At 48.1% G+C, this 12,455-nt stretch overlaps 1 protein-coding gene across 18 annotated transcripts in view; it reads right to left on the reverse strand.

Annotated features, from left to right (window-relative positions):
* The window catches only part of SCRIB (scribble planar cell polarity protein), a 265,308-nt gene that overhangs the window by 111,064 nt on the left and 141,789 nt on the right, over window positions 1–12,455 (reverse strand). For all 18 annotated transcript variants that reach the window (XM_040355076.1, XM_040355064.1, XM_040355062.1 and 15 more), the window contains 3 exons: window positions 10,946–11,023; window positions 8,982–9,302; window positions 5,938–6,018 (listed from right to left, as the gene is read on the reverse strand). In XM_040355076.1, the coding sequence (XP_040211010.1) occupies window positions 5,938–6,018; window positions 8,982–9,302; window positions 10,946–11,023 (480 nt within the window). The remainder of the gene's footprint in view (window positions 1–5,937; window positions 6,019–8,981; window positions 9,303–10,945; window positions 11,024–12,455) is intronic.

Consider the following 12,455-nt stretch of genomic DNA (forward strand, 5'->3'; position numbering starts at 1 on the left):
AGGACCTGGCCAGTTTTTGCGATTCGGCACTGCGTCGCTTTAACTGACAATTGCGCGGTCGTGCAACGTGGCTCCCAAACAAAATTGGCGTCCTTTTTTCCCCACAAATAGAGCTTTCTTTTGGTGGTATTTGATCACCTCCTGCGGTTTTTATTTTTTGCGCTATAAACAAAAACAGAGCGACAATTTTGAAAAAAATTCAATATTTTTTACTGCATTCCCACATCCAGATCCGAATCGCTTGCAGACACTGGCCCGGATTCAAAGAGAATTGCGCTTTTGTTGCGGAGGCGCAGGGCAACGATTTTGCCCTGCGCCCCCGCAAATTTGCTCCGCTGCCCTCGATTCACGGAGCAGTAGCTCCGTAAATTGCGAGGGCGCGCCGGCAAAATTTCCCGGCGCTAGAGCACGCAATTTAAATGATCCCGTAGGGGGGCGGGAATCATTTAAATTAGTGCATTGCGGCAAATGACGTCGCAAGGACGTCGTTTGCTTCAGAGTGAACGTGAATGGCGTCCAGCGCCATTCACGAATCACTTACGCAAACGACGTAACATTCAAATATCGCGACGCGGGAACGACGGGTATACTTTAGCATTGGCTGCCCCTACTATTAGAAGGGGCAGCCTTACGCTAAACACGCCGTACGGAAACGGCGTAACTTGCGTACGCAGGGCTTGCGCAACATTGTGAATCGGTGTTAGTATGCAATTTGCATACTATACACTGAGCACAATGGGAGCGCCCCCTAGCGGGCATCGCAAGAATGCAGCCTAAAATATGCGTGGCATAAGAGCCTTATGCCACGCAGATTTTAGGCTGCAGTCGGCGTTACGATGTTCCTGAATCAGGAGCATTCGTAACGCCGGAGCAAGTCAGCAATTGCGCTGCGTAACTATGGTTACGCAGGCGCAATTGCTCTCTGAATCCGGGCCACTGGTTATATTTAGAGGCTTCAGACCACAGGAACAGCATGAGAGGCTCAGCACCGAGCATCACTCTATACAAAGGTTTACAAAATTAACTTCTCCTGCATGCGACACATTTACTGCCTGTTAAAACTTTTAATGAGTAGAGGGAATACCGAAATGTGAAGACCAGATTGTGTTCATAGCAACCAGAATCCAATTCCATTACAAAGGCCCCAATTCAGGACTACCACACTGTGTGATATAAACATGTAAATCTCTTAAAACATTTTCCATCACTTGGTTAATCCTGGGCCTGCTAAAAATGTGTCTGGTTAGTTTTAAAGTGTCAGTACCCCCCCCCCCCCCCCCCTCTTCTTTGCAATACATGCATTATATGCCAACAGGTATAAAGACCCATCACTGCCGCCACTGACCTACTCTAGCTTGTTAGTGGCAACAATCTGTAGGGCTCATCTACCCTCTGTAGTGTTGGCACCGGTTGTGCACATGCCCCATAGGAGCCGTGTCTATGATTTAATCTGCCATGATCTTGGTGACAGTGAGTGGGATCAGTCTGCCCTGCTGTGACCGGAGATACCACTGTCAACACTGTTACAGTCCCCGTCAGACTCCCAGCTGCCCGTCAGACGTCACCAGCAGCACCTCCTGGCCGGTGCTCTATATCCACTTAAGCCCCGGACCAATATGCTGGCTAAAGACCCAAGGTGTTTTTACAGTTCGGGACTGCGTCGCTTTAACAGACAATTGCGCGGTCGTGCGACGTGGCTCCCAAACAAAATTGGCGTCCTTTTTTCCCCACAAATAGAGCTTTCTTTTGGTGGTATTTGATCACATCTGCGGTTTTTAGTTTTTGCGCTATAAACAAAAATAGAGCGACAATTTTGAAAAAAATTCAATATTTTTTACTTTTTGCTATAATAAATATCCCCCAAAAACATATAAAAATTGTTTTTTTCCCTCAGTTTAGGCCGATACGTATTCTTCTACCTATTTTTGGTTTGCGCAAAATTTATAGCGTTTACAAAATAGGGGATAGTTTTATTGCATTTTTATTTTTTTTACTACTAATGGCGGCGATCAGCGATTTTTTTCGTGACTGCGACATTATGGCGGACACTTCGGACAATTTTGACAAATTTTTGGGACCATTGTCATTTTCACAGCAAAAAATGCATTTAAATTGCATTCTTTATTGTGAAAATGACAGTTGCAGTTTGGGAGTTAACCACAGGGGGCGCTGTAGGAGTTAGGGTTCACTGTGTGAGTGTTTACAACTGTAGGGGGGTGTGGCTGTAGGTGTGACGTCATCGATCGTGTCTCCCCTATAAAGGGGATGACGCGATCAATGTGCCGCCACAGTGAAGCATGGGGAAGCCGTGTTTACACACGGCTCTCCCCGTTCTTCAGCTCCGGGGACCGATCGCCGCACTCGAGCGGCGATCGGGTCCGCGGGACCCGCAGCTTCGGACCGGGTCGCGGGAGCACGCCGCGGGCGCGTGCCCGCGCCCCACGGCTGGGTACAAGTACAGGACGTATATATACACGTGCTTGTGCCATTCTGCCGACGTATATGTGCAGGAGGCGGTCCGGAAGTGGATATGGAGGATTCGGGACCTCCTTCTTCCTGCTGAAGATCTCTCTAGCGATAAAAAGATCTCTATAGAGCAGTGCTTCTCAACCCCTCTAATGCAGTGACCCCTTGATAAAATTTCCCAAGATGTGGGGACCCCTAACGGTAAACTTATTTACGTAACGTGGTTTGTCAGCACCCAAGGAAAGATAAGTAATTTGCGCCCCTAACCGCTGGATATTTAGCGCTCCCTGAGTCCCTTCCACACATACAGTATTAAAACCCCTTATGGTACATTTAACCACTTCAGCCCCCGGAAGAATTTACCCCCTTCCTGCCCAGGCGAAATTTCAGCTTCTGGCACTGTGTCGCTTTAACTGACAATTGCGCGGTCGTGCGACGTGGCTCCCAAACAAAATTGACGTCCTTTTTTTCCCACAAATAGAGCTTTCTTTTGGTGGTATTTGATCGCCTGCACGGTTTTTAATTTTTGTGCTATAAACAAAAAAAGGAGCGTCAATTTTGAAAAACACAATATTTTTTACTTTTTGCGATTATAAATATCCCAGTTAAAAAAAAAAAAAATCGCGATAAGCGTATAGGGACTGGTTTGCGCAAAAGTTATAGCGTCTAAAAAATAAGGGACATATTTAATTATTATTTTTTTTTTTTATGATTTTTGTTTTTACTAGTAATGGCGGCGATCTGTGATTTTTTTATTGGGACTGCGACATTATGGCTCGTCGGACACTTTTGACACATTTTTGGGACCATTCACATTTATACAGTGAACAGTGCTATAAATATGCATTGATAACTGTATAAATGTGACTGGCAGGGAAGGGGTTAACACTAGGGGGCGAGGAAGGGGTTAAATGTGTAGCCTAGTGAGTGTTCTAACTGTGGGGGGAGGGGACTGACTGGGGGAGGTGACCGATCTGTGTCCCTATGTACAAGGGACACAGATCGGTCTCCTCTCCTCTGACAGCACGTGGAGCTCTGTGTTTACACACAGAGCTCCACGTCCCTGCTCAGTTACTGGGCAATCTCGGGTGTCCAGGGGACATGGCGGCCGCCAGGCACGAACACCGTGTTCCCAGTAAAGCGGCGGGTGCCCGCGCGCGCCCCCTAGCGGCTTTAAAAGACGAGGACGTAATATGACGTCCTGTCAGAACAACGGAGCTACTATGCCGCCAATAATTGACAGTGGCTGGTAGATAAGTGGTTAAGGGATGTACCACTCTCTCTTTGTTCTCCTCTATTTCCCTTTTATCTCTCTCTATCCTAGATTCTTTTTTTTTTTTCCCCTCCATCCCTCTCTCTAGCCGTCTTTCTTGTTCTTTCTCTTATTCTTTCTCGCCCTCTTTCTTTGTTCGTACCCTCCTTTTCCTCTCCCTTCCATGTATTCTCTATATTTAGTCCTCATCTTACTCCTTTGTTGGGGGAATGGGATGAGTGGCAGAGCTGGCGGGGAGTTGGGATCAGTGGCAGAGCTGGTGGGGGGTGGGATCAGTGGCAGTGCTGGGGGGAGTTCTGATCAGTCAACTTGGGTGTTCTTGATGAAGGTCATCTGCTGATCTGAGAACTGTAGTGGGGACTTTTAATGGCAACTATAATCACAGGTAGTGTTACTCACTGTGTCTCTGACTTTGTGGTGTCTCATAGAGGTGACACCTATGCCGAAATCTGCAGAAATGGTCTTGTCCAGCCCCTCCCACTCCTCACCAGTCAGCTGACCTCTAGTCTCTGCCCCCCACCTAGGCAGTGAACTGAATGGTCGGCTGTTAAGAGGCTAAGTGGGTGGCTGGGGGCTTTAGAAACAGCCCAGCTGGGCAGCCACAGGCTCCAGGGACAGCCCTGCTGGGTGGCCACAAAAAGGCTGGGAGAGTGATGTGGGATTCAGGAACAGCCCAGGATTTGGGGATCCCTGGCAAATCATTCGACCCCTGAGGGGGTCCCGACCCCCAGGTTAAGAACCACTGATATAGAGGAATCAGGACCTCCTTCCTTCTGCTGGTGACCCCTCTAGTAATATAAAGATCTATATGGAGGAATCAGGACCTCTTTCCTCCTGCTGGTGACCCCTCTAGTGATATAAAGATCTATATTGAGGAATCGGGACCTCCTTCCTCCTGCTGGTGACCCCTCTAGTGATAAATGAATAAAGCGGAGGAGACAGTATCCTCACATGTAGTGAACATGTGGATACTTGATAATCTGATAGGGTGCCGCGTCCTAGTATATATGAGAAAAGGGGAAAACTGGGGGCAAGTTCTTTTGGACTTTTCAGGCACAGTATGCTAGTAAGAATACAGTCGTACAAAGAGGAATTCTCTAAAATGTAATTTAATTGAACATGGGAGTACTGTACTCCCATGTTCAATTAAATTTAATTTTAGAGAATTCCTCTTTGTACGACTGTATTCTTACTAGCATACTGTGCCTGAAAAGTCCAAAAGAACTTGCCCCCAGTTTCCCCCTTTTCTCTAGTGATAAAGATCTATATAGAGGAATCAGGACCTCCTTCCTTCTGCTGGTGACCCCTCTAGTGATATAAAGATCTATATAGAGGAATCAGGACCTCCTGCTGGTGACCCCTCTAGTGATATAAAGATCTATATAGAGGAATCAGGACCTCCTGCTGGTGACCCCTCTAGTGATATAAAGATCTATATAGAGGAATCAGGACCTCCTGCTGGTGACCCCTCTAGTGATATAAAGATCTATATAGAGGAATCAGGACCTCCTGCTGGTGACCCCTCTAGTGATATAAAGATCTATATAGAGGAATCAGGACCTCCTGCTGGTGACCCCTCTAGTGATATAAAGATCTATATAGAGGAATCAGGACCTCCTTCCTCCTGCTGGTGACCCCTCTAGTGATATAAAGATCTATATAGAGGAATCAGGACCTCCTTCCTCCTGCTGGTGATCCCTCTAGTGATATAAAGATCTATATAGAGGAATCAGGACCTCCTTCCTCATGCTGGTGGTCCTAATGATGAACCCCAGAATTATATTTCCTTTCCCCTTGCCAGGCCACACAATGGATACTATAACAAGAGAGAAGAAAAGAATAAGTATGGCATCAAGTCATTATAGCCTTGAATGTCTTCTCTTAGGGCTACTTAGGCTTTTGCAATATCTCTGAATCACCCAATGATAAGCATTCAATTTGTACCAGATAACATGGAGGAACTGTAAGCACATGGAGTGCTGTGTTTGTTCATTGAATGTTCAGACATTGGCAGGCACAGGGCTACCAAAACATATGAACAATACACAAGGTGTACATCCAGATCTAGTAGAAGTATCAAAAACCAGATATATACAGAACATGTTACAAATGTGTTTCACCAATCTGCTTTACCAGAAGGAGAAAGGGGGTGCACATCTGTATGCTGGGACTGGCAGACAACAGTAGAGGCTACTTACTGACAAGACCCGATCTCCAACTCTGAGGGTCCCGTCCCGGTGAGCGGCTCCGCCTTCTGCGATCCGTGAGATGAATATACCCTAGAATGAGAGACGGCACGGTTTATATAAAACAAGAGGTGACAGAAAATCGGCCAGCTCCTGGGCTGTGACTCTCTGCGCAGAGACTGGACGGAGCCATGCTCATATCAGCCTTCCAAAAATACCCCAACTCTAGGTCTGAGTAAATGGCCGGGGGGGGGGGGGCAGGTGTCACATAACAGGGGAAAGCTATTTTCAGCCCCGGACTTTGGTTTAGCTAGATATACCCAGTATAAATCCATGCTGCAGACAGAACAGACATTGCTGCAGGGATGACAGTAAAGCTGCAGGAGAAGACGTATGACGGCGGCAGATTTATCCAGAACCTTCAGAGTGAAATAGGGAAGATGCCGAGCAATTCGTACAGTGAAGTTCAGCCACTGGGGGCTTCTTTTCTCTCAACATGGAGTGACCGCAGCCCCCCCGATTCCCCTATACAAGTGTAGTGGCCACCTGTTCCTATTCACCAACAGCTCAGTAAACAAAAACCGATGAAGACACAATAACTCGCCGCTCACCACCACATGTCACTTCAACTGACTGCCAGGTGACTAAAGTTCTCAACTTTCTTCTAGTTTTGGAAATCCATACATTCTATTTGTGAGGAAGACCATTGTCTCTAGCACAGAAAGTGAGGGGAAGACCAAAACTTTAGAGTTGTCACAAAAACAGGAAGGGGGGGTGGGGGCGCGATATCTTCCAATGGGGGCTCATGTCTAAGAGGGCATTTCCCTCACTTCGGGGGATTTCTTTTAATCTTCCGTTTTGGAAGATAAAAAAAAAAAAAAAAGGCCAGTTTACCGTCCTTCAGATTTTAGGGGGGGCCGGACTGTGCGCATTCGGAGTGGAAAATGCCCCGCGCTCCGGCGCCGCTGGGAGAAACTGTGCCCCCGCGCCGCTGGGAGAAACTGTGCCCCCCGCGCCGCTGGGAGAAACTGTGCCCCCGCGCCGCTGGGAGAAACTGTGCCCCCCGCGCCGCTGGGAGGAACTGTGCCCCCCGCGCCGCTGGGAGGAACTGTGCCCCCCGCGCCGCTGGGAGGAACTGTGCCCCCCGCGCCGCTGGGAGGAACTGTGCCCCCCGCGCCGCTGGGAGGAACTGTGCCCCACCGCTGGCGCCGCTGGGAGGAACTGTGCCCCACCGCTGGCGCCACTGGGAGGAACTGTGCCCCACCGCTGGCGCCACTGGAAGGAATTGTGCCCCACCGCTGGCGCCCCTGGGAGGAACTGTGCCCCACCGCTGGCGCCCCTGGGAGGAACTGTGCCCCACCGGTTGAAAATATTGTAGAATCTATTATGTTGGGTCCAGGTTGCGAGAAGTAGAAGAGGAGAACCAAATGGGGATCTTCTGTCTTCGGCGGAGAGGAGGGGAGGAGTGAAGGGGGGGGGGGGGGGGGGGGGGTATTGTTTAAAAATATTACAGGGGTTTTTTTGTTTTTTTTTTGGGGGGAGAGTTTGCTTTGGTTTTAAGTTTTGGGCGGAACTAGGTAGGCCATAGGGAAGGTAAGGGGAACATAATGGGACAGACGTATGGAATAACTCATGGGCCCTGGGGAAAGGGGAAATTGGGATATGATCAAAAAGAGGGTTTAAGTAAGAACAGAGTAGGGGAACCAGGATGATATAAGATAGGGTATTTATTAACTGTTCAACTTGATTGATACACCTTGTTCCCCCGTTGATTCCCCGTAAGAATGAACGGTGGACTTTTTATATGTTTATGTACCCATGATATATGTTATGTTTATTCTCTGTGACCCTTACTAAAGGGAAAAATAAAGAAAATGATAAATATGAAAAAAAAAAAAAAAAAAAAAATATTGTACCCCACCGCTGATGCCATTGGGAGGTTTGTGCCCCTTCGTTGGTGTCAATGAATGAAATAGTGCCAGATAAAAGCAAAGGGTCACAGTTTGGCGGTTTGGAGACCACTGCTCTATGAAAAGGAAAATAATTGTAATATCCCTTACCGTCACCCCCCCCCCCCCCCCCATAAAAAAAAAAAAAAAAAACATGAAAAAACTTTTCCCAAGATGGTCTTGACCATGCATGTACTTTAACAAGTGTTACTAAACCCAGTAATATGAAAATAGTTCACCCGCCCCCCTGCAGCTTATAAATCTTGTGTTTACATTAAAATATTGCCCCTTTTTTTGCTGATCTGTACACCACAGTCATGTGATGAACTGCAGGGTTTGCCCGATTGCTCAGGTAGGAGGAGATTTTCACTATAGCCTGTGTCCTTATTGCTGTTACGGATGGTGGATCATCCATCAATCAAGATGCGACATCCCACCCACTGTGTTCTTTTTTAATTACTGGGCAGGGAGGAGGAGGGGGGAGGGACTGGGCTGTCATTTAGGATTTGCATACAGGCCCGCAAGTGTGCTGTCAATACCATGTGACCTGACCAGCTTAGCTCAACAAGGAAATATTGTCTACCGCAACAGAGACAAAACTGAGCATGTGCAGCAGAACTACTCTGTCTTATCTGGGCTTGCCCAGAGTGACCCTGCAGGAGGGGGGAGGATGGTGGCATATACAGGATCAATGAGCATTTTTCACACAATGCAGAGGATTAACCCATCAAGTTCCCAGTGAGTATAACAAGCATGCTATTCTGCATATACAAATAGATTGTAATGTTGTAGGTTTAGTAAAACCAAGTAAAGCTCATGCATAACATGACACGTATTTATCAGAGTGGTTTGGCACTGGAGCTCTGTACATTTCAATATAATGCAAGTGCATGGACGCCCTATAGCAGTGATGGCGAACCTTGGCACCCCAGATGTTTTGGAACTACATTTCCCATGATGCTCTAGTACACTGCAAAGTGCATAAGCATCATGGGAAAGGTAGTTCCAAAACATCTGGGGTTCCAAGGTTCGCCATCACTGCCCTATAGAAAGGGACAGGATTTTAGGGGAGACCACCGCTCACGTGACTCAGTGGAAAGTACTCACAGTGTCTCCAGCCCGGTACGGGGTGCTCCCCACACCACCAGCAATGCTGAATCCAAGACCTTTGTCATTGCGCATCAGACAGGCAGAGATTCGCTCCTTGACGCTTTCCAAACACTCCTCCTCTTCTTCCGGAAAGGGGACGACGACGCGTTTTTCCCGAGGGTTGTAATCGTCCTCTGGCCGCAGTGGGGTGACTGTGATGGGGTTTTCAGGCTCCACCATTCTCTCCCGCAATACGGTCATAGATACGGAGGTTCCGGAACTGCGCAGGGCCTCCACCGCCATATGATGTTCTGCGTTACGGAGCTCGACGCCATTCACCTGGAAGAAAACCAGACATCAGAATACAGGGCAACCAATAATGATCTTTAGTTGTAGATACTTATTCTCTTTAGATATTATTGCCTGCAGATTTCATTTAAGTGTCATATCTCGGTTTCACAGCCACTTTAACCCGGGAAGGATTTACTCGCCCCCATGACTAGGCCATTTTTTGCTATGCGGCACTGCATTGCTTTAACCACTTAAGGACCGCCTAACGCCGATATACGTCGGCAGAATGGCACGGCTGGGCACAATCACGTACCTGTACGTGATTGTTAAATGCCCAGCCGTGGGCCGGTCCGAAGCTCCGTGACCACAAAAGTTATAGCGTCTGCAAAATATGTCATAGTTTTATGGCATTTTTATTAATATTTTTTTTTTTACTAGTAACGGCGGCGATCAGCGATTTTTATCGGTACTGCGACATTATGGCGGACACTTTGGACACATTTTTGGGACCATTGGCATTTTTATAGCTTTCAGTGCTATAAAAATGCATTGATTACTGTAAAAATGCCACTGGCAGGGAAGTGGTTAACACTAGGGGGCGAGGAAGGGGTTAATAATGTTCCCTGGGTGTGTTCTAACTGTAGGGGGGTGGGACTGACATGGGGAAAGGACAGATCGCTGTTTAAGCATTGTATGAACAGACGATCCGGCATTTCTCCCCTGACAGGACCGGGAGCTGTGTGTTTACACACACAGCTCCTGGTTCTCGCTCTGTAACGAGCGATCGCGGGTGCCCGGCGGTGATCGCAACCGCCGTGCACCTATTGGCTGCATAGTGAGATGACGTATAGCTACGTGATCTCGCGCAGCCGACCCGCCGCCGTATAACTGCGGCGGCTGGTCGGCAAGTAGTCAAAGACCACTCTCTTCCCCGCCGCACACGTTAACCACAGCCCACCTGGCCTATAGCAGACTGATGGCCGTTCAGTGGTTCCGTTACCCTGACCAGGCGTCATACAACGTCTTTCAGGAAAACAGCCGGCGCACTCTGACACACCGATCTAGGTAGAGAGCTTCTGACCAAGACTCTTTACCACGTGATCAGCCGTGTCCAATCACAGCTAATCGCACTGTAAAGAGGAAAAGCCGCGTATCGGCTTTCTCACTTGTGTCTGACTGTGCAGCCCCCCTGAGGATGCCCACTTCAGACCACCACTGATGAGCACCAGGTATGCCACCCATGGCCAACAGGAATGAAAATCAGTGCCCATCACTAATGCCTGCCAGTGCTGGTATCATTGCAGCCCACCAGTGCAGCCTATCAATGCCCAGTGCTGCATACCAGTGCCACCGCCCATCAGTGCCGCCACCCATCAGTGCAGGAGAAAACATACTTATATACAAAGTTTAACAGAAACTTTGTTGCACAAAAAATAATAACCCCGGCAGTGATAAAATACCACCAAAATAAAACTACTTGTGGGAATAAAATAATAATAATTTGCTTGGATTCAGTGTAGTATGACCGCGCAATTGTCATTCAAAGTGTGACAGCGCTGAAAGCTGAAAATTGGCCTGGTCAGGAAGAGGGTAAAGTGTCTGGTATTGAAGTGGTTAAGCAGTGGTAAAGGGCTTAATGTTTTGCCTGGGCGTTCACACATCTCCTTATGGTTCTGTAGTTCTTCATTTACCTGGAGAAGTTTATCCCCAACTCGCACACCGGCTCGAGCCGCAGGACCTTCCTCTGCTACTCTGGATATGAAAATCCCCTGTGAGCGGACAAGAAGCACACATTAGAAGGACAACGTAGAAGAAAAGACACAAACCCACCACTAGGTGGCCGACATCTCATATCTCTACAAGACTGATAACAATGGAGTAGTCCAAGGCTGACCACACACATTACAATCTCACCATACAATTTCTGTACAATCAAATTTAGATTTATCAAAATTATGTAATATGAGGACCTACCTAAACTCAATCTGTATCCAGGCAGGCCCTGGCACTACATTTTTGGTAGATCTGGGTGGATCCTAAAGCACTTTCTTCAAATTTTTCAGTACTAGGGCAACATTATATATGTGGGCTGAATTTTTTTTTTTTTTATAAATGAATCCCACCTTACATCAAGGTCACCCACCAGAGTCCCTCATACAGTATATCAGGGTCACCATCAGGATACCTCCTGCATCAGGGTCCCCTCTTACACCAGTGATCCCATTAGAGCCCCCATTACAATAGAGTCCCCATCAGAGGCCCCTATTACATCAGGGTCCCCTCTTACACCAGTGATCCCATTAGAGCCCCCATTACAATAGAGTCCCCATCAGAGGCCCCCATTACATCAGGGTCCCCTCTTACACCAGTGATCCCATTAGAGCCCCTGTTACAATAGAGTCCCCATCAGAGGCCCCTATTACATCAGGGTCCCCTCTTACACCAGTGATCCCATTAGAGTCCTCGTCAGAGTCCCCTATTACATCAGGGTCCCCCTCTTACACCAGTGATCCCATTAGAGCCCCCGTTACATCAGGGTCCACCTCTAACACCAGTGATCCCATTAGAGACCATGTTACACTGGAGTCCCCATCAGAGGCCCCTATTACATCAGGGTCCCCCTCTTACACCAGTGATCCCATTAGAGCCCCCGTTACAATAGAGTCCCCATCAGAGGCCCCTATTACATCAGTGATCCCATTAGAGCCCCCGTTACAATAGAGTCCCCATCAGAGGCCCCTATTACATCAGGGTCCCCTCTTACACCAGTGATCCCATTAGAGCCCCCTGTTACAATAGAGTCCCCTTCAGAGGCCCCTATTACATCAGGGTCCCCCTCTTACACCAGTGATCCCATTAGAGCCCCCGTTACAATAGAGTCCCCATCAGAGGCCCCTATTACATCAGGGTCCCCCTCTTACACCAGTTATCCCAGCCCCTGTTACAATAGAGTCCCCTTCAGAGGCCCCTATTACATCAGGGTCCCCCTCTTACACCAGTGATCCTATTAGAGCCCCCGTTACAATAGAGTCCCCATCAGAGGCCCCCATTACATCAGGGTCCCCTCTAACACCAGTGATCCCATTAGAGTCCCCGTTACAATAGAGTCCCCATCAGAGGCCCCTATTACAGCAGGGTCCCCCTCTTACACCAGTGATCCCATTAGAGACCACGTTACAATAGAGTCCCCATCAGAGGCCT

The sequence above is a fragment of the Rana temporaria genome, chromosome 5 (genome assembly GCF_905171775.1).
Source record: "Rana temporaria chromosome 5, aRanTem1.1, whole genome shotgun sequence".
Classification (NCBI taxonomy): Eukaryota; Metazoa; Chordata; class Amphibia; order Anura; family Ranidae; genus Rana; species Rana temporaria.